The following is a 20,658-nucleotide window of genomic DNA, read 5'->3' as shown; positions in this document are numbered from 1 at the left end:
TTTCCGGCCCCCCATTCATAAAAAAAGGAGCCTAGCGCATGCGCGCACGGGGTCACTTGTGCCCACCCATTCATAGAATCGTGAGCGGCGCGCGTGCGCACTGGAGCTCTCTGCCCTCCCATTCATAAAAAAGCCATTTTCCCAGGCAAGGGTTGCAACATCGCCGCCGAGGCAGCGAACAGAGCTGACTGCGCGGAGCTGGCGCTGCAGGGCTCAGGGAGCTTTGCCGGCTCCTCTGACTGACGTCTGCGACTTCAACGGCGACTGACCCACTCGGGTTCAGGGATTTACACAGACGTGGAGCGATGCTTGTGACTCTGCAGCTCCTCAAAGTAAGTCTACAGTCGGTTTGGGGAACCAAAAGTACCCCCTCGATACCGTGACGCGGCTCCCCTCGGGCTGGGGCCAATGGTGCACTATTTCGATCCGCTTTAGTGTCCCTTCCCTCGGTCTGCGCCTCCTCGGGTCCCTTGCGGTACGCCGCAGCTACCAGGCGCGCCCGGCCGGCACGGCGCTGGGGGTGTTCACAGCCTGGCACTGCCGTTTTCGACCCCGGGCATTGCCAAGCCGGGCTTCCGCGCCCTGTGCGACTCTGGAAGCCCTGTGGGTGTCAGGGGAGTTTGCCTCTGGCCTGGCCTTTTCTCCTGCCACCACTCTCCTTGAGCGCTGGAACCCGCAGCCCGGGCTCGCTCTGGAGCGACCGCTTGGGACTGGGGGGGGGGGGGCGCCCTAGGTTTAGGCAGCTCTCCCACCCCCGGGCTTCGTGCCCATGGTGCCAGCTCTGCCGTGGGTCTTCCCAGCTCGCCTTAGCGGCCTATGCTCGACGTAGCTTTTTCTTGCTTGGTTCCGACCCGTGGCGGACAAGGTTTTCTACCCTTCTGCTTCTCTACTGGATGGTCAGCGTGGGGCCAGCCAAGGACTGAGCTTTTCTGCTCCCTCTCCTTAGCTAGGAGGTTCCAGGCCGTCTGACCTTTGCTCGGCTGCTTCATTTTATGCTGTACAACTGCCTTGCTTCGCTTCTTCTGGGCCTGAGGCTCCTTAGCCACCCGGTGCCCCCCTATCCTCAGACATCGATCTTTGCCAAGCCCCACGGCCCCTGGGCCTCTCACTTAGGCTGTGGTGGGGGCTGAAGGTGCGTTTACATAACGCCGGGCTTGTGGGAGCTGGAGGAAGAGGTTGCGTGCGTAGGAGAGATAAGGTGCCCACTTTCCCTCCTTGTTGGTACCAGGCTTGACAACACCGAGAATAGAGGATAAAGACGGTATGTTCTGAAAAACTCGGAGTCGCCAGGGCCACGGGGGCATTGAGGAGGGTAAGGGGGAGGATGGGCTTGGTCAACCCGGGCAGCTGGAGCTTGGCTCCATTACTGGGGCCACGGCTGTGCCCCAATTCCCTCTCCAAGCAGACGATCAAAAAGCATTTACAGTAGCTGCTCTTGGGCAAGAAGACGGTTTCTCAATTCTTTTGATTGGGGGCTGGGGGTTGTGAGCAAAGGAGGCGAGAGGCAGAAGGATGATTGTATGACTTGAAGGAATGGAGTTCTAGGCGACGTGAGCTGGAGGGGATTGCATGCTGAGTCGAGGGGGAGAGCTAATGGCTGGGCATCCATATTGTCAGGCCTGGCTGGGGCAGAAGGCCTCCTACTGCGCAGGGAGGCTTCCCAGAACCCTGCGACGCTACAAGGAAAAGATAGATTCTTTGGGGGGTTCACAGACTCAGTGGCAACCTCCTTCCTCTTCAATGTCTCCAAGCCAGTGGCGTGATTTCCCCATTTTCAGGAGAGGCAAAAGGAACCTGGGGCGTGCAGGAGTCCTGCACATCTCTGTAGCTGACCAGCGCTGCAACCTTCCTGACAGGCCTCTACGTGGTACAGAGCTGGAAGGTGAGACCTAGAGTGGTTGGGAAATAGGGGTTTATCAATCTCTTAATGAGTTCCGTCTGGCCTAAGGCCCTACCCAATATTGCAGTGCTGCATTTCACAATGTTTAGAGTTCTCCGGATCTTCACACAAATGGAGCATAAACATCTGAAATTTTCTGCTTCTAACGCTGCTTTAGTGGCCTGTGGATATGAATGGGTCCGGAAGGAAAGGACTGCAGTCTTGCAGGTCCTTTCTCTGAAAGAAAGAAGTTGTAGGGTTGACACGCCTGCCTGAGTTTGAATTTCCTCTGTTGCTACTTCTTTTGAGAAGAGGGTCCCATGATTCCAGGAAAGTCCTCGCCAGGCTAGAGCAGATTGCAGAACTCTTAGATGGTCAACTAGGTGGCAGGAGCTTTAGTGACATCCCTTGGTTATATTCCACCTGAAATTTTTAAACCAAAGTCCAAGAGTCACTTCCCTTCTCCTGGGATGTCCCAGCCTTCTCCTTGGGTCTCACGACCTTCTAACATGGTAGCCTCAACCACAGCTTTGGTTCAGTCTGGTGGGAGGAGACAGACAGCACGTAGACTGGATCCATTCAGGGAAGGTGGGAGGCTGGGCATCTGTGGTTCTTTTTTTTTTTTTTTTTGCCTGTATCTCATTCCAGAATTGGCAATTTGGAAATTACCCTTTGCCCAGTTCATGCCTCTTTTTCACTATCTTGCAAACTTAGTGAGCGCTCTATGTGCCCAGGGGGTTGGCTGACTTTCTAAAACAACAGAAAACAAATGAAGGCAAATCCGTGATCCAACGTTAAGGGAGACACAAAACCCATTAACATGTTCTTTAGTGCTAAAATCTTTGGATCATTCATAAGGGATTTAGATCCCACTCTCTGCCGTCAAGTGTCCCTTAATGCGGTATCTTTCAGCCCTGTTTTGGATTCATATAGCATTTTTAAATTAATTTATTTCTGAGACATGGACTCATGATCTAGTCCTGGTTGGCTTCAAACCCACACAGAGATTCTCCTGCCTTTGCCTCCCAAGTGCTCGAATTAAAGTCTTGTGTAGCTGGATCCAGCTAACATTTTTCTTTAATTCATGCCTGTTAGATATGGCCTGGGTGTTCAAGGTGGCCTAAGGGGGAAAAAAAAGCCATCATTTGAATTTAATTTGGTTCTTAATCTCAGGTGTCTGTCCTGTGGTGGAACCAAGGAAGGGAGTTCCATGTGCCTAGCCGAGGGAGAATAACTGCCATTTGACTTAAGTTTACTAGAATGTTTGGCACTTGGAGAGTAGACTGAACTGGGTTTCTTGTTTGCTAGCTGGCTTGCTTGTTTTCAAACAGGGTCTTGTGCTGTAGGCACAGACTAGTCCTGAACTCTTACAGGGTTTATTGTTGTTATTATTAGTTACATATGCGGGAACTACCATGTGAATGCCTTTGTCCACAGAAGCCAAAGCTGTTGGATGCCCTGCAGCTGGAGTTACTGGCACTTGTAAGCTGCTTGATGGGATGGTGGTGCTGGAAACCAAACTCAGGTCCTCCTGAAAACCAGTATATGCTACTTTTAACCACTAAGGCGTCTCTCCAGCCCCATAGCCTTGAGTTTCTAATTCTCCTGCCTCCTCTTTAATCCTGAGTGCCGGTTTTATAGATGTGCTATCTCGATGAGTTGTGCCTTGTTTTGATTTTGTTTAATTTTTTGAAACAAGGTCTTGGCTGGCCTGGTACTTCCCATGTAGACATGCTCACCTTCAACTTGGAGCAATCCTCCTGCCTCTGCCTCCTGAGTGTTGGTATTAGGAGCAGGCTCCACAGATCACCTTTTACAACAGGTTTTTGTTTTGTTTTGTTTTGTTTTTAAATAAGGATGGTAAAAGGAGAATACAGTGACTAGGTTTTTGAGAAGAGACAATGACTAACACAGGGAAATTTTATGTGTTGTTGGTCTTTTCAGACCTGGCTAGGGGTTGGTAAGCAGAGGACTTAATGAAGAACAAACTCTCCAAGGGCCTGAGGGAGGGACCAGGGGGCAGCCAATAGGGCTGCTAATGAGTAGCTAGAACTAGGCTTCACTGTTAATCTTGCACTCCTAGGAGAAGCCTCAAGTTTTAAAGACATTTAGAATAAAAAGCACAGGAAGTACCTATAATGTAAAAGGTGGGGTATTACTGGCTCTTAGGGAGCTGGGGCTACCCTGCAGATCCGGGACAGCTGACTAGGTTGGAGGATGTACCCACGACATGTGGTCAGGCTTAAGAGGCCCTGCTGTTCAGCTGTGGTTGGGTTCTTATTGAGAAAGGGCTTCCAGTCTGTGAAGGAAGAGAGAGGAAGCAAGGCAGTGTAGAGAGAGCACAGATGTTCTAGGTCTAGCAGAGGAGGGGAAGGGGCCCCCGGGGCAGGTGGCCACTTGGAGAAGAGCGGTTTCCCTTGTCAGTCTGTTTCTGGCTGGGAAAAGGGGAAGTCATTTCCTGTTCAATCCCAAGAGAGAGCTAAAAATCTATTGTCAGTTCTGTTTCTTGGCGGAGCTAAGGGAGACAATGAGACCATCTTGATGACTTCTAAAAAGAAGCCTTCCAAGGTGCAGGGGGCTGCAGGTTACACTTTGGCTTGGACCAGTAGTTCATGAATGGTGCTACTGGTTAGCAGGTTCCATCTAGTCCCCTTCCTTTGTGACATGGCTTCTGATCCCTCTGAATGGGGTACTGGGCAGACAGTAAGTACAGGGGTATGAATACGCCAACACTGAAACTTGAAAACTGGTCAGAATTGCTCGAAATACAACAAGGGAAGGGAAAAGGGCTGGAAACTGGTGATGGGACAAAGGATGGAGAACCTTTGTTTTCTTTTGGGATACCCTAACATGGCCAGCTGTGAGCTCTTTAGTGCTAGTAAATTAGGGAGCTGGTGAGGGTGTGTCCTCAGACGCTGCCTTCCTTCCACTGGGCCAATTCTTGACAAATTGGCTTCCCCCATAAGGCCCAGGGAGGGAAATCCCTGGCTTTTCCCTAGCCCCTCTCTTAAGGGTCTTTCTAAAAGCACTAAATCATCCCCTGGCTGTGGCTTAATGAACTAACCTGGGACAGTGTCACAAAGGACCAGGCATCCGTGTTGCAGAGGGGCGGGTGGGCTCTCGCAGCCAAACTCCTTTATATTCCGAGTTGTTGAAAGGGTTAAACACCCCTCTGTGCAAGCACCCGCTAAGACTGAATGGGTAGCAGAGAAAACTGCACATTCATTCAGAGCTTCTTGCCAGTTTGGCATTAGCTGACTTGTAGATTTTCATGTACAACCCGGTAGGTTGGTTTGCCCAGCTTTCCCCAGCTCCCCTTCTTAAGGTAGGATGACCAGCTTGTGAGAACAGTTGACATGCCTCTTGACTCTTGCAGCCTGGGTCTAGTTCCCTCCCCAAAGGTACCTACCTACCATTGGCAGTGATAGTCAAGACAGGCAGCTCTGAGCTGCCAGATCAAGGGACTGTGCTGGGAAAGGGGCTGAGGGGTGGAGAGTTTACTGATTCATCAGCCCTGGCCTCTTCTAGTTTCCTTGAATGTCTTTCCCTTTCCCTCCCCTCCTCTCCCCTACACACCTGCACTGGGAACTCTTATCATCAAAGATGCCTCTGATGCCCCAAAGCTTAGCTTGATGGGGGAGGAGGGGGAGGGAGTCCCCTTTCACCCCAGTGTTTCCTTTCCCTTAAGGGCTGTTTTACAGTGAAACCCTGTGAGGTTATCTGCGTAGAGATGCAAACACTTCAGCAAAGAAAAGGGTGAAGTGTCAGAAAAAGTAGCCCAGAAAACTAAATTGAAATTTTTAGCTAGCGATCGGAGACAAATGCCCCATCTGGCGTCATTGATCTGCCCATTGGGTTACTGAATCTCTCTCTCCACCTCCACTCACACCCTGGGGCTGGTAGCTTAATGGCTGGGGTGGTTCCTGAAGGGTCCATGGCTAGGAAAATGATTGGTGCTTGTACAATTTCCATGGATCACCTCAGGTAGGGAAAGCTTCCACAAGTCCTTGTCAGCTAGGGCTCTGAGACTTCAGCCCCAGGGTCACATGACTGTATAGAAATGAATCCCACCCTGATCACTTGCTCTATCTTCCCTGTGACCCTTTGCGCTTTAGAGTGCCTTCTCCCTCTCTCATGCGTGTGCATGTATGTGTTGTCTTCCCCAAATGGCTCTATCTTATTTATATGTATGTGTGTTAGTATGCATGTATGTACACCACACGTATGCCTGATGTCCTTGGAGGCCAGAAGAGGGTGTCAGATTTCCCTAGAATGAGAAATAACACATGATTGAGAGCCACCATTCGAGTACTGGAGACTAAACCCAGGTCCTCTCCAAGAACACAGCAAGCACTCTTAGCTTGCTCAAGTCCTCAAGTCCCTCTGCCTTATCATTGGAGATAGGGATGGGGTCTTTTGATGGAACTCAATGATAATCTAGCAATGTGACTGGCCAGGGAGCTCTGGGGCTTCTCCTGTCTTCATTACACTAGGGTTACAAATCTGACAAAACTGTGCTTTAGGGATAGAACTTAGCCGCCGCCGCTGCCCGCTGCCGCCACCACCACCACCACCCTTGCATGACTAACACTGCTGACCAGGCATCGCCCTAGCCCTTTGCTTTGCTTTTCTAACTCCAGAATGGGTGCCGTCCCCTAAGGTAAAGGTGCATGACCAGGTGCAGCGAAAGCCAGGCACCAGGAAGGGTTCCATAAATATTAGGCCCTCCTAATAATTAGCAATTATTATTAATATTAATTGGTTGAGGGGGAGGTGACTGGGAAAGTTCCTTCTTATGCTAATCGGATAGCCTTGAGGCACTTCCTCCTGCTAAGTGCAGGGCTGGGGCTGGCGTCATTTCCATCCCGAATCTTCCAAATTGACCATCAAGCTCTTCTCAACAGCTTACTGAGGCAAAGCCTCCTGTCCCGTTTATCTTATATAATTCTCTTCCTTGGAGGAGAAGCAGAGGTGCCCGTGGAAGTGTACTTAACATCTGCAAAGATGCACTGACTGAGGGGTGGAAGTGTCCTAGGGTGGAGACTGATCTTGGAAATAGAGCTCAGATGGGAGAGGGGGTTGCCAGGCCAGGGAGACCTCCTAGGGTTGTGCTGAGGGGTTGTCAAGACAGGCTGTCTAGGAAGTTGTGTTTCTCAGTCAGCCACATGAGTTCAGCAGAGGCTCTCAGAGGCTGGCTGGGGCAGGCCTAAGCAAGTGTGAGCTTTGGCTCTCTGAGCCAGCCATCGGGGGTTTGCTGAGATACTAGCTGGAAGAGTTGAGGGTTATGGAAGGGAGATGTCGTTTTGAACATGCCTTCTGGAACCAAATGTCAGATAGATGCTGTGTGTCCTGAGAGAGCTGAGTCATTGGGGGCTAAGATCCCACACTTTCTCGAGGCTGGCCTAGACTGTTGGCCCAGATGTTGACAGCTGCCTCTGGAGCATGAGGGGAGCCTGTGGATGGCAGTATCCTCACTGCCTTCAGTGACTGCTCCAAACTGGTTTCATGGTTTGGAGAGTCTGTCTGCTCGATTCCAGGGCCTGTGAAACATCTTTCAGAGTTGCCTGTGCTTTTTGCTTCATTTGCAAGAAATGCAGCTGATTTTTTTGTTTGTTTGTTTGTTTGTTCTTTTAAGTCTTGGTATCCTGCTTGGGAAAGCAGAGTAGGGAAATCAGTCTACCTCTGTGGCTTAGGAGAGTATCTCTTCTTTCTCCTGCAGCTTGGTCAGTTCCGGGCTGGGTCCTGAGATAAAATCCCTAGCTACAAGGGCCAATACGGAGGCATTTTGTTGGCAGGTGTTCCCAACCTGGGCTTTCTGGAATCGGAGGCTCATGTTAATGTAGTCCAAGGAGGAAGTTTCTGGCTGAGGCACTACTTGACTGACACCTGAGAGTCTTACCTATGACACTTAATTATATTATGCAAAAGTTTCATTTTTCCCCCATTTAACCAAAGCCCTGGAAGGAGAATCTGGGGCTTCTAACTAGCTGATCATTTGACCCCAATCGTAACATTTTCTAGAGGAAAGGCCTTGGGAACCTTCTTAGGACAAGTGTACTATCTGAAAGGTAGCATTCCTTAGAGATGCCCTCCGCCAATGGATGCCTCTTCCCAACACTGACCACGGCGGTTCACTTGAAGCTGCCTTGACAAGAGAATGTTCTTCAGTGGCGGGCCTTGCCAGGGGGTGAAGGCAAAAACTGACTCAAAGGTGATGCTCTGGGCTCTGTATGATGGCTCACAGTAGTCAGTGAATGATCTGTGTGAGTGAATGGGAGCTGTCTGATGACTGAGCACTGAAGCTGGTAGAGAAGACTGGATGTCTTTGCGTTTAGTGACATAGATGATGTGTAGATTGACTGTGGATAGCCCTTATTTCATGCAGACTAGAAGCCTCCAAGGAAACCCTTCCGTTATGTGTAACCAAGAGCAGGGGCAAGCATAGTAGTGAGTTTCCTCAGCCCCTCCCTCCATCACAAACTTTACCATAGTTTGATTCCCAGGGAGACAAGTGTCACTCTCCTGTGATACTGAGATGGTCCCAGCAAGTGGGGTAACCGGAACTAGAAACCAGAAACCCACCTCACGTCCCCCTTTGATAGTTAACATCTTTTGAAAGGGCATTTACAGCAACACCACCCTTGACACAGCCCAGAGCGTGTTGTCTTTCTGAGACCCTTCTTCCTCTTCTCCATCCTCCCTCCCCCAGGCCCTTGAAGTTCTTTGTGGAATCTTCCCACAGTGTAATCTTTCCTTTGGATTCCAAAATTGTGTCTCCTTTGAGCAGAGGTCCCGGCCTTCTGCTGCTATTTCTTTAAATTGATCTCCATCCGAATTCCAAATGTACAGGTCAGCAGGCAGGGAAATGGCACTTCTAATAGAAAACAATGTGCACTTTCTAAATTTGAACCAAGCCGTTTCCGCTCTTTGATTTAAGTGACTTCCTGGGGTTCCGTGTCAGGCGCTGCAGTTGAATCTCTGGCCAGATGCCAACTTAAAATTGCACTCTCTCAGTGAAATTAGAAACTGACCCAGGGCTGGCTTAGCTATTCTAGTAAATAGCATTTAGTCTGAATGTTCAGCTCAGCACTTGAAAATGGGTGATGTGAGTGCCCCTTGAGAGGATTTCCCATGCAGGTTGCTGGGAGCTCACCTACCCAGGGGTTATTGGCTGCTGGCGGTGGCTGCTCTTGGAAGAGGGAGTAATGGGGCTAATGTCCTGGATGCGCAGGCATCAGATGCATCCCTTCCTTCTCAGGAGCCAAAATGAAGGCTTTTGTTTCTCCTGCTCATGAGCTCTGGGCAGCACACAGGAACTCCTATATTGACCACATACGTGGTCCTCAGTGCCCAGAGCAGAGCGCTCCCTGCAGAACTTGGAAGTGCTTCCTTAGGAAATCAAAATGGTTTTCCTTTGAGGCAGTGATGAATTGTTTAGTACTGTCTATGTACCCAGCTGTGTGCTAGGTACCTGGTGTACATTTATTTTCTCATTTCATCCTTGCAAGAACTCCTTTAAAGACAAAAAAACTCAGGGTCCCAGCATTTACCAAAAAGAGAGAGGCAAGTGGATTCCTGTGAATTCAAGGCCAGCCCAGGTCTATACACAGAGACCTTCCCCTGCTGTCCCCCCTCCCCAAAAGGTACTAGGGGGAGTGAGAGGGCTCAGTTGGTATAGGTGCTTGCTTACAAGTCTGAGGACCTGAGTTCAATCATTATCATCATACGGAAAGGTGGAAGACAGAGGGAAGGAGTTGTCCCCTGATCCAAACATACATTAAAAATAATTTCAAGCCGGGCGGCAGTGGCACACGTCTTTAATCCCAGCACTTGGGAGGCAGAGGCAGGCAGATTTCTGAGTTCGAGGACAGCCTGGTCTACAGAGTGAGTTCCAGGATAGCCAGGGCTATACAGAGAAACCCTGTCTTGAAAAAACCAGAAAAAAAAAAAAAGATTTCAGCCAGGTAGTGGTGGCACACGCCATTAATCCCAGCACTAAGGAGGCAGAGACATCTGGATCTCTGAGTTCGGGGATAGCCAGGGCTACACATAGAAAACCTGTCTCAACCACATCCCCTTCCCCCCAGAAATTATTAAAAGGGAGTTGTAACTTGTTCACAGCAATGCTGTTAGGATTAAAGCTGTTTTTTGAGGCAGTCTTAGTCTGTAGCCCAGGCTAGTCCCTCCTTGCTTCCACCTTCCAAGTTCTGGGATTACGGGCATCTACCACTATGCCTGGCCCCCTCCCCTACCCCACATGGTGGTGCTTATGACCAAAGCCAGAACCTGTGAGGAAAGCCCTCTACCACCAAGCTGCACTTCAGCCCAATAGATGTAATTTCTTCTAGTATTGTTACCTTTTTTTTTTTTTTTTTTTTTGAGACGGGGTTTCTCTGTGTAGCCCTGGCTGTTCTGGAACTAACTCTGTGGACCAGGCTGGCCTTGAATTTAGAAATGCCTGCCTTTCAAGTGCTGGGATTACGGACATGTGCCACCTCTGCCCAGCTTACATGTTTTGACCATTAAAGCCTTGGGAATTTCTAGGAAGTTCAATGAAGGAATTTAGCTCCCGTTTTATTTAGGCCCCCAAGACTTCATCTTAAGGCCGAGAGGAGTGTAGTAACAGGCCATGTATTGATGCTCAGAATCCATCTTCTCCTTTTCTTTCCTCTCCTTCAGGACCCCTAGAAGCCTGTCCCTTGGTGCAGTTCAGTACCTCCAGCCTCATGGAGCCCCCGATTCCACAGAGCAGCGTCCCTGTGAATCCCAGCTCAGTCATGGTGCAGCCCCTCCTTGACGGCAGAGCGCCCCACAGCCGGCTCCAGCACCCACTCACCATCTTACCCATTGACCAGATGAAGACCAGCCACGTGGAGAATGACTACATAGACAACCCTAGCCTGGCCCCTGCCACGGGTCCCAAGCGGCCCCGGGGCGGGCCACCAGAGCTGGCTCCTACACCTGCCCGCTGTGACCAGGATATTACTCACCACTGGATCTCCTTCAGCGGTCGGCCCAGCTCTGTAAGCAGCAGCAGCAGCACTTCCTCCGACCAGAGGCTCCTAGATCACATGGCTCCACCTCCCGTGGCTGAGCAGGCCTCACCCAGGGCTGTGCGCCTCCAGCCCAAGGTGGTCCACTGTAAGCCACTGGACCTCAAGGGCCCGACAGCTCCACCAGAGCTAGACAAGCACTTCTTGCTGTGTGAGGCCTGTGGGAAGTGTAAGTGCAAGGAGTGTGCGTCCCCTCGGACGTTACCTTCCTGCTGGGTTTGCAACCAGGAGTGCCTGTGCTCCGCTCAGACCCTGGTCAACTATGGCACATGCATGTGCCTGGTGCAAGGTATCTTCTACCACTGTACTAATGAGGATGATGAGGGCTCTTGCGCCGACCATCCCTGCTCCTGTTCCGGCTCCAACTGCTGCGCCCGCTGGTCCTTCATGGGCGCCCTCTCTGTGGTGCTGCCCTGTCTGCTGTGCTACCTGCCGGCCACAGGCTGCGTCAAGCTGGCCCAGCGAGGCTATGACCGCCTGAGACGCCCCGGTTGCCGCTGCAAGCATACGAACAGCGTCATCTGCAAGGCAGCCAGCGGGGACACCAAGGCCAGCAGGTCCGACAAGCCTTTCTGACACTTCGGATGAAAAAAACGTGGTCCCTCCTGCCAGTCTCCTGAGACTGACCTTGCTCATCTGTCCTCTCCTAAAACCCTAGATTGGGAAGAAACCGGCAGAGAACACTACTGCCTAGCCTTGAGTCCCCAAAAGGATGAAGATGCACTTTGGGGATTTTCACGGTCTTGAAACTTTGTTAAACAGCAGTGACAGTGTTAGGGTATGGTGGAAAGGGGCCCAGTTTTCCTATTTCAGAAGACGGAAGACAGATGTGGACACAGGGTCTGCAAGTTCAGCCACTCAATGGCCTTCCCAGCCCCTCTGCTTCCTCTCATTTTGCCATTCTCTCTGGCTCCTGCTGGAGCCTTCTACCTGGGAGGAACAGCTAATGGGAGGCAAGATACCTCGAGGAAGACCCTCAGAGCCTTGACTTCTATCTTTGCTGTCTCCGTCCATGCCTGTTGGCCTTGGCCTCTTGGGAAGGTGCACCGTAGCAATTCCTGCTGTACGCACTTGATGTCTGAGAACAAAATCGCTGGTAAGCTGCTGCCTCCCGGGAGTAGCAGGATGGAGAAGGAACCACCTGGCAGTGCGTTCCTCCTAGCTTTCAATCACTTAACTTGGGGGTTGTCCGCTCATCACGTCATCCTCCAGTTCACAGACTGGCCTGCCTGCTATGCGTCCTGAGCTCTTTTCTACTCGGATTCTTTGTAGAAACTGGCTGGGTTAAGAAGGCCAGGATGACACAAGCAAGACCAAATATCATTTTGCCAATGAGTCTGAGGCTGTGGTCTCTGGATCCAGCCATGATGTTTTTATATGTTTAATTAAACTAGATGCTATTGGTGTTTAAACAATAATAATACAACAACCTTGCTTCCTTTTGGGCCACCCCCAGGAAGGGCTGATTTCAAAATCTGGGGGCAAGCAACCTCAAGGAGCGTTTCCCCTGCACATCCAAGAATGGCAAAGAAGAGGCCGTACCTCCCATTGGCAGGATGACAGTTGAGCCGAACTGGGGTTGGGTTTTCTTCTGATTCTGCTGCTTGCTGTCTCTAGCCTTTTGTGTATAGTGATGCGTCTGTCTTTATGTAAATAGAGAGATGACAGAGTCTATTTTAGTGTTAAGAAGCCCTGGTGGGGAAGTCGGAAGATGCCAGAGAAGGTGGGGAACGATTCTCCAGGGGCTGCTGGGTTTGAGCCCCACTTTTTGTGTGCACACACAGACACCCCTCCCAACAGCCCCCAAAGACATAGCAACTCTTTCTCTCACGGTGCTAAAGGACTCAGAACGCGCAGCCCGTCCAGTGGGTAGGTACTTGTTGCATGCAAAAAGCTATGGTTGTCTCTGGTCCTTGCCCCCAGCTGTTGTGTGGGTGGGTTTTTTTGTTTTGTTTTTGTTTTTTTCTTTGTGTGGTATTTTTGTCCCCATCCCTGCTTCTGATTCAAGAAATAGCCTGGGTCAGAAGAGGTACTCCAGGTAAATTGAGAGAGCATTAGGCAAAAATCATGTGGAGCATTTCTGGTTCTTTTGTGTGAGCGGCCCCCAGGGAGGAGGCAAGGAGTCAGGTAGCTGTAAGTGGAGTGTACCTATTGCTCTTTTCTCAAGGATTCACCCCCACCCCCACCTTGGAAGCTACTAGTAGTAATAGTAACACCTTATGATTTAGAATAAGTTAATTGTAACCATAGGTATTTATTGATTGGAGGAAGGGAGGGTTTTATTTTCAGCTTTATTTATGTAACATTTACTGGCTTGTAAAAGGCAAGTATAAAATCCTGCATCTTCATCGTCTATAACTAATCCATACATACACCTGCCCTTGCCACATTGCAGTGTTCTTGCACAGAACAGAAGGAAAGATAGAAGACAAACCCCCGCGATCAGCAGCAAACCACTTACACTAATTGAATGTATTAGAAGCTTTCTGAAGGGGCTGGAGATGTTTTCCTCAAATGAGGGGTGTGAAGGGAACCCCCCCCCCCAAAAAAAAACCGATAGCACACACGTGCACTCTTTCTAAGAAGCCTGGGAGCTTCACCCAGGGTCCCTCCCTTAATTTGTATCCACAGGACAGCTGACCCAGTGGCAGGTTGCACTTGGGTGATCTTGGTCTGCACACTTCTGTGGACAGTTGAGCTACATAAGCCGTGTATGCGCACATGCACACATGACACTTACATACACAGACCCTGTTTCCTGGCAACCCTTCCCAAACCCTGACTTTGTGTACATAGCTGTAAACACGGATTTTGGGGGTTTTGGTTTGCATCCCCACCCCACTGACCCTTGTTACTGGTTTGGAAATGATGTCTACAGAACTCTCCCTCCCCCCAGAAGTTGACCTTGGGACCCACTTGCTCAGTGGTAAGGGAAGGAAGGAAGGAAGGAAGCATCCTTTTTCCTCTGCTCTGTTGTTTTTTCTCTGACTTCTTGGCAAACACACATAGGGGATGCAAACACACAGAAAAGGGGTAGTTTGTTTATAGGGCCCCCCTCCCTTCCCAGGTTAGTCAACAGGCATTGGGAACACAGGCTATCACAAACAACATTTCTGTAGCTGTTTCTGACTTCTTGGCTAGCATTTTCAGCTTTTGCTTGGCTGAGTTAACATCACTTCCAAAGTGCCAGCTAGTTCCCACTTCTAGACCTGGGATGGTTTTCAGTTGTGCCTGGAGCCAAGGATGGCTTCCGGGATCTTTCTTAAGGTGCCTGGGCTACTTGGTACCATTGTTGGGAAAGGCTGGTTCTCCTGTAAGCACTCTGGGAGCTGAGTTTAGGCTAGCAACACCTTCCAAGGTACCATCAAAGCTCCTCAAGCCAACTGGAAGAGAGCAAAGACCGGCCTTTCTCAGCGATGGGAGGCATCCTTACAACTGATAGGTTCTTTGAGCTAGTGTAGTTCTGCATCAATGGGGCCCAGCTGGATCACAGCCTCAAGGGAGCAACACACATCAAGTTGGTCAGGGGCAGAACCCAGGTAGGTACCCGTCATTCTGGAGCAGCTTGGTCTCTAGTGCTGCTCCAAGAAATAGTGGAGGCGTGTGGGCAGCACACATTTGCACTGTACAATTGAACATCCGGGGCTTCCCCGGCTTCCCGATTTATGCATTTGGTGAGTAGCTCCGTGCCCTTCCCCGCTCTGTAATGGTGGATGTCGATCCTGTGTTTCCATTTTGATTGTGGGTGACTGTGCTATTTCTTAGCTTGCTTTTCTCTCTTGTGTCCTGTGGTTGATTTCCTGTTAGCAGCACTAGAGCTGTGCCCAGCGCCCCACTCCACCACATTCCTGTGTCTCTGTAGCCCCCCCCCCCCCGTTCATCCCACCACAAAAGTTACCACAGAAGGTTTCCTTTGTAAAAAATATTTATTTTGAAGCTCTATTTTAATAGTATTTATTTTAGAAAGTCTACTGTTGTAAGAGTTCTTCTGTTTGTGAAGAAAAAAACAAGTTAAAAACTGAATGTACTGATCTAGAAGATATCTATAAATATATATTGTTAAATATACACATGGCTGCCATTCTCTTCCTGTGTCGTGTTGAGTTGCCTGACATCCCACAAATCCCACACTCTAGGCTGCATGGGCATGGGCACACAGTGGGCTGGGCGTCTATAGACTGGGGAGACCTTCATCCTGCCTCTGGGAAGCTACTGAAGAACTTTGTACTTCACAGTGAAGCCAGCTGCTGCCATGTGATGCAAAAGCCTGGGTGCCCTGTCCCCTTACACAGGCTATCTGGGCTTTGGAGGAGTTCTTGTTCTTTTTGAGATCTAGCCTTGCTAGCCCAAGATCATGCTAGCCCAGGATAGCACTAAAAGTGTGTGTTGCATGGTTGGCCTGGCCTGGCCATTGGGTGTTCTAGTCATAGATGGGTTAAAAAGTTTCTAAAGGTTGGGAAAAGGAAGGGCCCAATTTTGGTTCTGATGCTGCAAAATCTACAGGCTTCAAGGGGCCGTAGACTCTTAGCAGAGTTCCAACAGGTTTTTACTGGACTAATGAGACCTCAAACCAAGGTCTCTTGTCTGCTTGTCTTAAGGCCGCCTGTCCGCTGAATGGCTTCCCAGACTCAAAATACCTGCCTACCTCTGTGCTGTGCATGTTGGGGTGAAAGGCAGACACTACCATGCCTGGCTCTGTTGCCTTCTCTTGGTCACTTAGTGGAATCTTTAGGCTTCTTAGGATCCAATCTTGAGGTTTTAGACCACAAGTAAGGGTTTGGGATCCCCTAGTCCCACTCTTTGAACTTTTTGAGACAGGGTTTTCTAGCTTTGCCTGTCCTGAAACTCTAGACCTGGTGGCCTTGAACTCACAAAGATCTGCCTGCCCCTGCTTCTGAGTGCTGGGATTAAAACCTTTGTTACCACCACAGGGCCCATTCTACAATGAACTTGAGTCCAGCCCCTGCAGCTTTCTTGTCTGTGTGACCTTTACCAGCCCTGCAGAAGTAACACTTTGGTTCCAAATCGTGTCTACCATGCATTGACTCATCAGGGTCACTCATAGCTCGGTTGGTCGGGTTTACATTTTGATTCTGGGGGTTTTAGAGGTTAATAACAAAAACCCTCTCGTGAGTTGCATGTGTGACCGACCACCCAAATGGCCTTAGGGAAAAGGAGGAAGCCAAGAATATCCACAAGGGAAACCTGTAACTGCTACCCTCATCTTTCTTGTATGGCCTTGTTCCTTCTTAGTTCCCCTGTACAGGTGGCTTTAGGGTGACCCCAAAGGTCCGCATTTGCTAAGTGATTTTTTTTTTTTTTTTTGCCTGAAGCTGCTGGCTTTAGAGATGCAGAGATGGAAGTTAGGGGGAAAGACTGCACATACGGAATGTAGAAATGTAAACGGAGGGTTCAGTAGCTAGACTAGGGGAAGTCCACCATGAAGAAGCTTGAAAGTGCCCCAGTGACCAAATATAAAAGTAAAAGAGAAGCTATATCCACCTTCTTCCTGTCTGTAACCACATGGTGCTCTTCAAAGAAGGAATGGGCTGGGCCTCAGGCCGAGCAGCTCAGTGCTGAGTACTTTGCCAGCATGTGCAAGGGCCTGAGTTCCATCTCCAGCACTGCCCCACCCCCACCCCAAAGGCCTTGGCTTGGTTGGGAGCCTCCCACCAAGAACTTACCCAGCAAGCACCTCTGCAGCCTTGTCCCCTGGTTTAGAGTCCCCAATGCACTCTGGGCTCTACCCCGCCTAGGTTAACTAATAGCTTGAAGTGAATCTAGCTTTCCAAAGCATGAACCCCCAAGCGACCTGCCCCACACTGGAGGTGCTGCCAGATGAAAGCCGGGAGGACATTTTTAAGAGACCTGAAGTTTATTCATCAGAACTTTAATAAAACAATATGTCCATGGCCCGAGGCAGGTATAATTTTCATAATTTATGGGTCTCTGAGACAGGAAGAGAGCTCAGGGTTTTATTGTGTTTCGCACGATAAATGGCATTCCAATTGTCTGCCCGGTGTTCTTTAAGGCCTCTCTGTCTGGCGGCAGTGTGGGCCTTCTGGAGCCCACCTGGGCCCTGAGGCCAGAGGCAAGGGCTAATTATGGATGCATCTGGACGCATTAAGCAGGAGATGACTGAGAAACTCCCTGGGCTCTGCTTCCTATGCCCACACGTGTGCTAACAGTAACTGCTGCAAGCTGAAAGCCCCTCCTCGCCCCTCCCACCCGCGCTCTCCCCATCCTCTCCGTTGGACCTGGAAAATCTCAGGAGGTAACTTAGGGCTCTGCATTAAAGAGCCAGCCCTCCACACCTCAAAGAGCTCCAGGTGAGGTTCAGATCGGAACGACTACTGGGAAAGTCTGGAGCCGGCTACGGAGCAGAGCATCGGGGTAACCGGCCAAGTGGAACATTTGCAGAGAGCGTCACTTGGGAGCACGGATGGGACGGACATTACTGTTTACAATCTTGAACATGCCTTTAGTCCCAGCACTCCAGAGGCAGATCTCTGGGAGTTTGACACCAGCCTGGTTCTCAGAGCTGGTTCCAGGATAGCCATGGCTACACAAAGAAACCCTGTCCCAAAAAGCCAGAAGAATTTTAAAAAAAAAAGAAAAGAAAAGAAAAGAAAAAAGAACAAGAAAGTGTCAGACACGTGTAATTGGCTAGGTAGCTGCTTTTTGAGTATTTTTGAGCCAGCTTCACTGCAGATGCCATCATCTCTGTCACCTTCTGCCACCTGCCCATCAAAGCGTTGCTCCAGGGAAAAGATGGCTATATGAATGCCAGTCTCAAATTCCTGAGTTCATATTTTTCCTCGGGTGGGGGTGGGGGAGGAATTCCCATTGCCTCAGCCTCCCAGACAAAGTAGTTAAAAAAAAGCAGCTGCCCCTCATTCCAACCACAGATAATAAAGAGACTTCCGGTGGGCAACTGCCACCTGATTGGATGTCTTATGTCACAGCTGCTGAGTGGTGTGTGGGAAAGGGCTCTTAGTGAATGTGATGATCTTGCTGAACACGTTTTGACCTTGCATAAGCACTTTGTGGTGGTGGTGGTGGGGCACAGGACACTCCTCACCACACCCATATTCGCGGTCATTGGTCCTGCTTCTCCTTCACACCTAATGCATGTCTGTTTCACCTGAGTTGCTACCACCACACCGTCTGCAGCTTCAGTTCCCACTGAAGGGACCCCTCTAGTTATATGAGGGCTATTAGAACAACCAAAGCACATCTCCCGGCAAGCTTACCAACCCGATGGACTAAATGTAGTCGGAGGAAGCCCGTGACCATGCTTGGTGCACAGTTGTTTGCTTGTTTTTGTTTTCTAACATTTTATTAAGAATCAAATTATCTTGGTTTGGGTTTTGAGAAAGGGCTCCTATAGCCCAGGCGCCTGACTCTTTCTCTCAAGTGCTGAAACGACAGGAGTGCACCTCCATACCCAGCTTCAGATCATCTCTTTTATAAGAATGGAACTGTTGCAAAAAAGGAAAACCACCAGCGAAATGAAGCTGCCAGGGCCAAGGGAGGCTCAGTAGGTAAAGGCGCTGGCTGTGTGCAAGTCTTGAGAACCTGGGTTCAGTTCCTGGGACCCATGTAAGATGGTAGAGAGAACTCACCCCACAAAACTGTCCTCTGACCTCTACATATGGGCCATGGCTTGCACATCTCCCAAGGCACACATTAATAATAAAAGCTCAGCCTGATACCGTGTCTCATGCCTTTAAATCCAGCATCCAGGAGGCAGAGATAGGTGGATCTCTGAGTTGGAGGTCAGCCTGGTCTACACAGTGAGAAGTCAGGGCTGCAAAGAGAAACTCTGCACCCTACCCCCCCCAAAACCCCTAACTAACTAGTTAAGATTTTTTTTTTTTTTTGAGACAGGGTTTCTCTGTGTAGCCCTGGCTGTCCTAGAACTCACTCTGTAGACCAGGTTGGCCTTGAACTCAGAAATCCACCTGCCTCTACCTCCCAAGTGCTGAGATTAAAGGCGTGCGTCACCATGCCTGGCACTAGTTAAGAATTTTAACTGGGGCTGGTGAGGTGGTTCAGTGGGTAAGAGCACTGACTGCTCTTCCAAAGGTCGTGAGTTCAAATCCCAGCAACCACATGATGGCTCACAACCATTTGTAATGAGATCTGATGCCCTCTTTTGGGATGTCTGAAGACAGCTACAGTGTACTTACAAATAATAAATAAATAAAATCTTAAAAAAAAAAGAATTTCAAAATGAAGCTGCCCACCATACCCTCTCTATACTTTCAAAGGGTCAAGTGTGTCAGCACACACCTTTAATCCCTCCTTTAATCTTAGGAGGCAAAGAGGCAGGGAGATCTCAGTGAGTTTGAGGCTAGCCTGGTTTAGTGATTTTCAGGACAGCCAGGGCTCCCTAGAAAGACTCTTTCTCAAACCAAACCAAATATGACTGTTGAACAGATAGCTCAGTGGTTAGGAGCAGTGGCTGCTGTTCAGGAGAACCTGGGCTCAATTCCCAGCGCCCACACAATGACTCACAACCATCTATACCTCCAGCTCCAAGAGATCTAACGACCTCTTCTGGCTTCCACAGGTACCAAGCGTGCATGTGGTGCACAGGCAGGCATGTAAGCAAAATATCTAAATATTCTACTAGAACATTCGAATCTTTGAAAGCAGCAAAGGAACCTAAGCAGGGACATTCTCCTACAAAATACTTGCCCATTGCTAGTCAAGGTTCTGAAAACCAAGACAGAAGTCAGAGAGTGGGGGAGACAAGACAGTAAGTACAGTGGTGTCTTGACCAGACCCCGGAACTGAGGGGAGCCATCGATGGGAAGATGCGCTAAAGTGGAATAAGGTGAGTAAAGGCAAATGAAGCCTGTCCTGTAGTTAGTTTCTGGTTTTGATAACTGTGCATTGGTCGAAGACTGGAGAAGAAGGTAAAGAAAATAGGAGGCATTTTTTTTCTACATTTTTTTTTGCAAATGTTTATTTATTTATTTATTTATTTATTTATTTTTGGCTTTTCGAGACAGGGTTTCTCTGTGTAACCCTGGCTGTCCTGGCACTCACTTTGTAGACCAGGCTGGGCTCGAACTCAGAAATCTGTCTGCCTCTGCCTCCCGAGTGCTGGGATTAAAGGCTTGCACCACCACACCAGGCGCACATTTTTTTAAATCTAAAATTATTTCAAAATAAAGGCTGCGGAGGTGGCTCATCTGTTAAGAGCACTGGCTGCTCTTCCAAAGAACCTGAGTTCGAGTCTCAGCACCCACACACATCAACTCACAACAGGGTGTTAACTCCAGTTCCAGGGGATCCTGCGCCATCTTCTGGCCTCTGCAGGCACTGCACCCACACGGTGTATAGACATGTATGCAGGCAAAACACCCATTACACAAGATAAAAATTTAAAAAATAATAGCTTAAGCCTTAAATTTTTTTTTAAATAAAAAGGGGGTTAGAATAAACCAACAACCCTTCTGAGACTCACTGAACTTAATGTGGAAAACAGGCTCGTTGTCAGTGTTCGAAAGACACTGTACTGGGTTGTCGTCCAGCTTTTGCAGCGTGTCTGTGCACTTCCAACCTACTGGGGTGCGCCCTGCCTCTGCCCGACACCAGCTCTTGCTCCCCCTCTTCTCCCAACCTCCCACACATCTCTGGCTTGGCTCGGTTCATCTGTCTCACAGCTTTCACCCGGAAGGCGCTCTCACCGAAGCTCCAGCGTGGTGCGTATGC

General features: G+C 49.5%; 1 protein-coding gene across 2 annotated transcripts; it reads left to right on the top strand.

Annotated features, from left to right (window-relative positions):
• Positions 1–158: 158 nt before the first annotated feature.
• On the top strand, positions 159–15,011 carry Spry4 (sprouty RTK signaling antagonist 4). Of its 2 annotated transcripts, XM_085833447.1 has the most exons (3): positions 159–332; positions 1,779–1,882; positions 10,559–15,011. In XM_085833447.1, the coding sequence occupies exon 3, from the start codon at positions 10,606–10,608 to the stop codon at positions 11,506–11,508; it is 903 nt and encodes a 300-aa protein (XP_085689573.1). In that variant the 5' UTR covers positions 159–332; positions 1,779–1,882; positions 10,559–10,605; the 3' UTR covers positions 11,509–15,011. The 2 variants fall into 2 exon arrangements, with proteins under 2 accessions (XP_085689573.1, XP_021006217.1); XM_021150558.2 differs by lacking the exon at positions 1,779–1,882 and having other exon boundaries at positions 10,559–15,010.
• The last annotated feature ends 5,647 nt before the right edge of the window (positions 15,012–20,658 follow it).

This window comes from Mus caroli, unplaced genomic scaffold (assembly GCF_978045245.1).
Source record: "Mus caroli unplaced genomic scaffold, Mus_caroli_1 scaffold_19, whole genome shotgun sequence".
NCBI classification, from domain to species: domain Eukaryota; kingdom Metazoa; phylum Chordata; class Mammalia; order Rodentia; family Muridae; genus Mus; species Mus caroli.
Note: the sequence above shows the minus strand (reverse complement) of the source record. Positions and strands in the feature narration are given on the sequence as shown.

Bases quoted from the DNA above. Each gene is read 5' to 3' on its own strand.
- Spry4 (XM_085833447.1), top strand. From the start codon at position 10,606: ATGGAGCCCCCGATTCCACAGAGCAGCGTCCCTGTGAATCCCAGCTCA.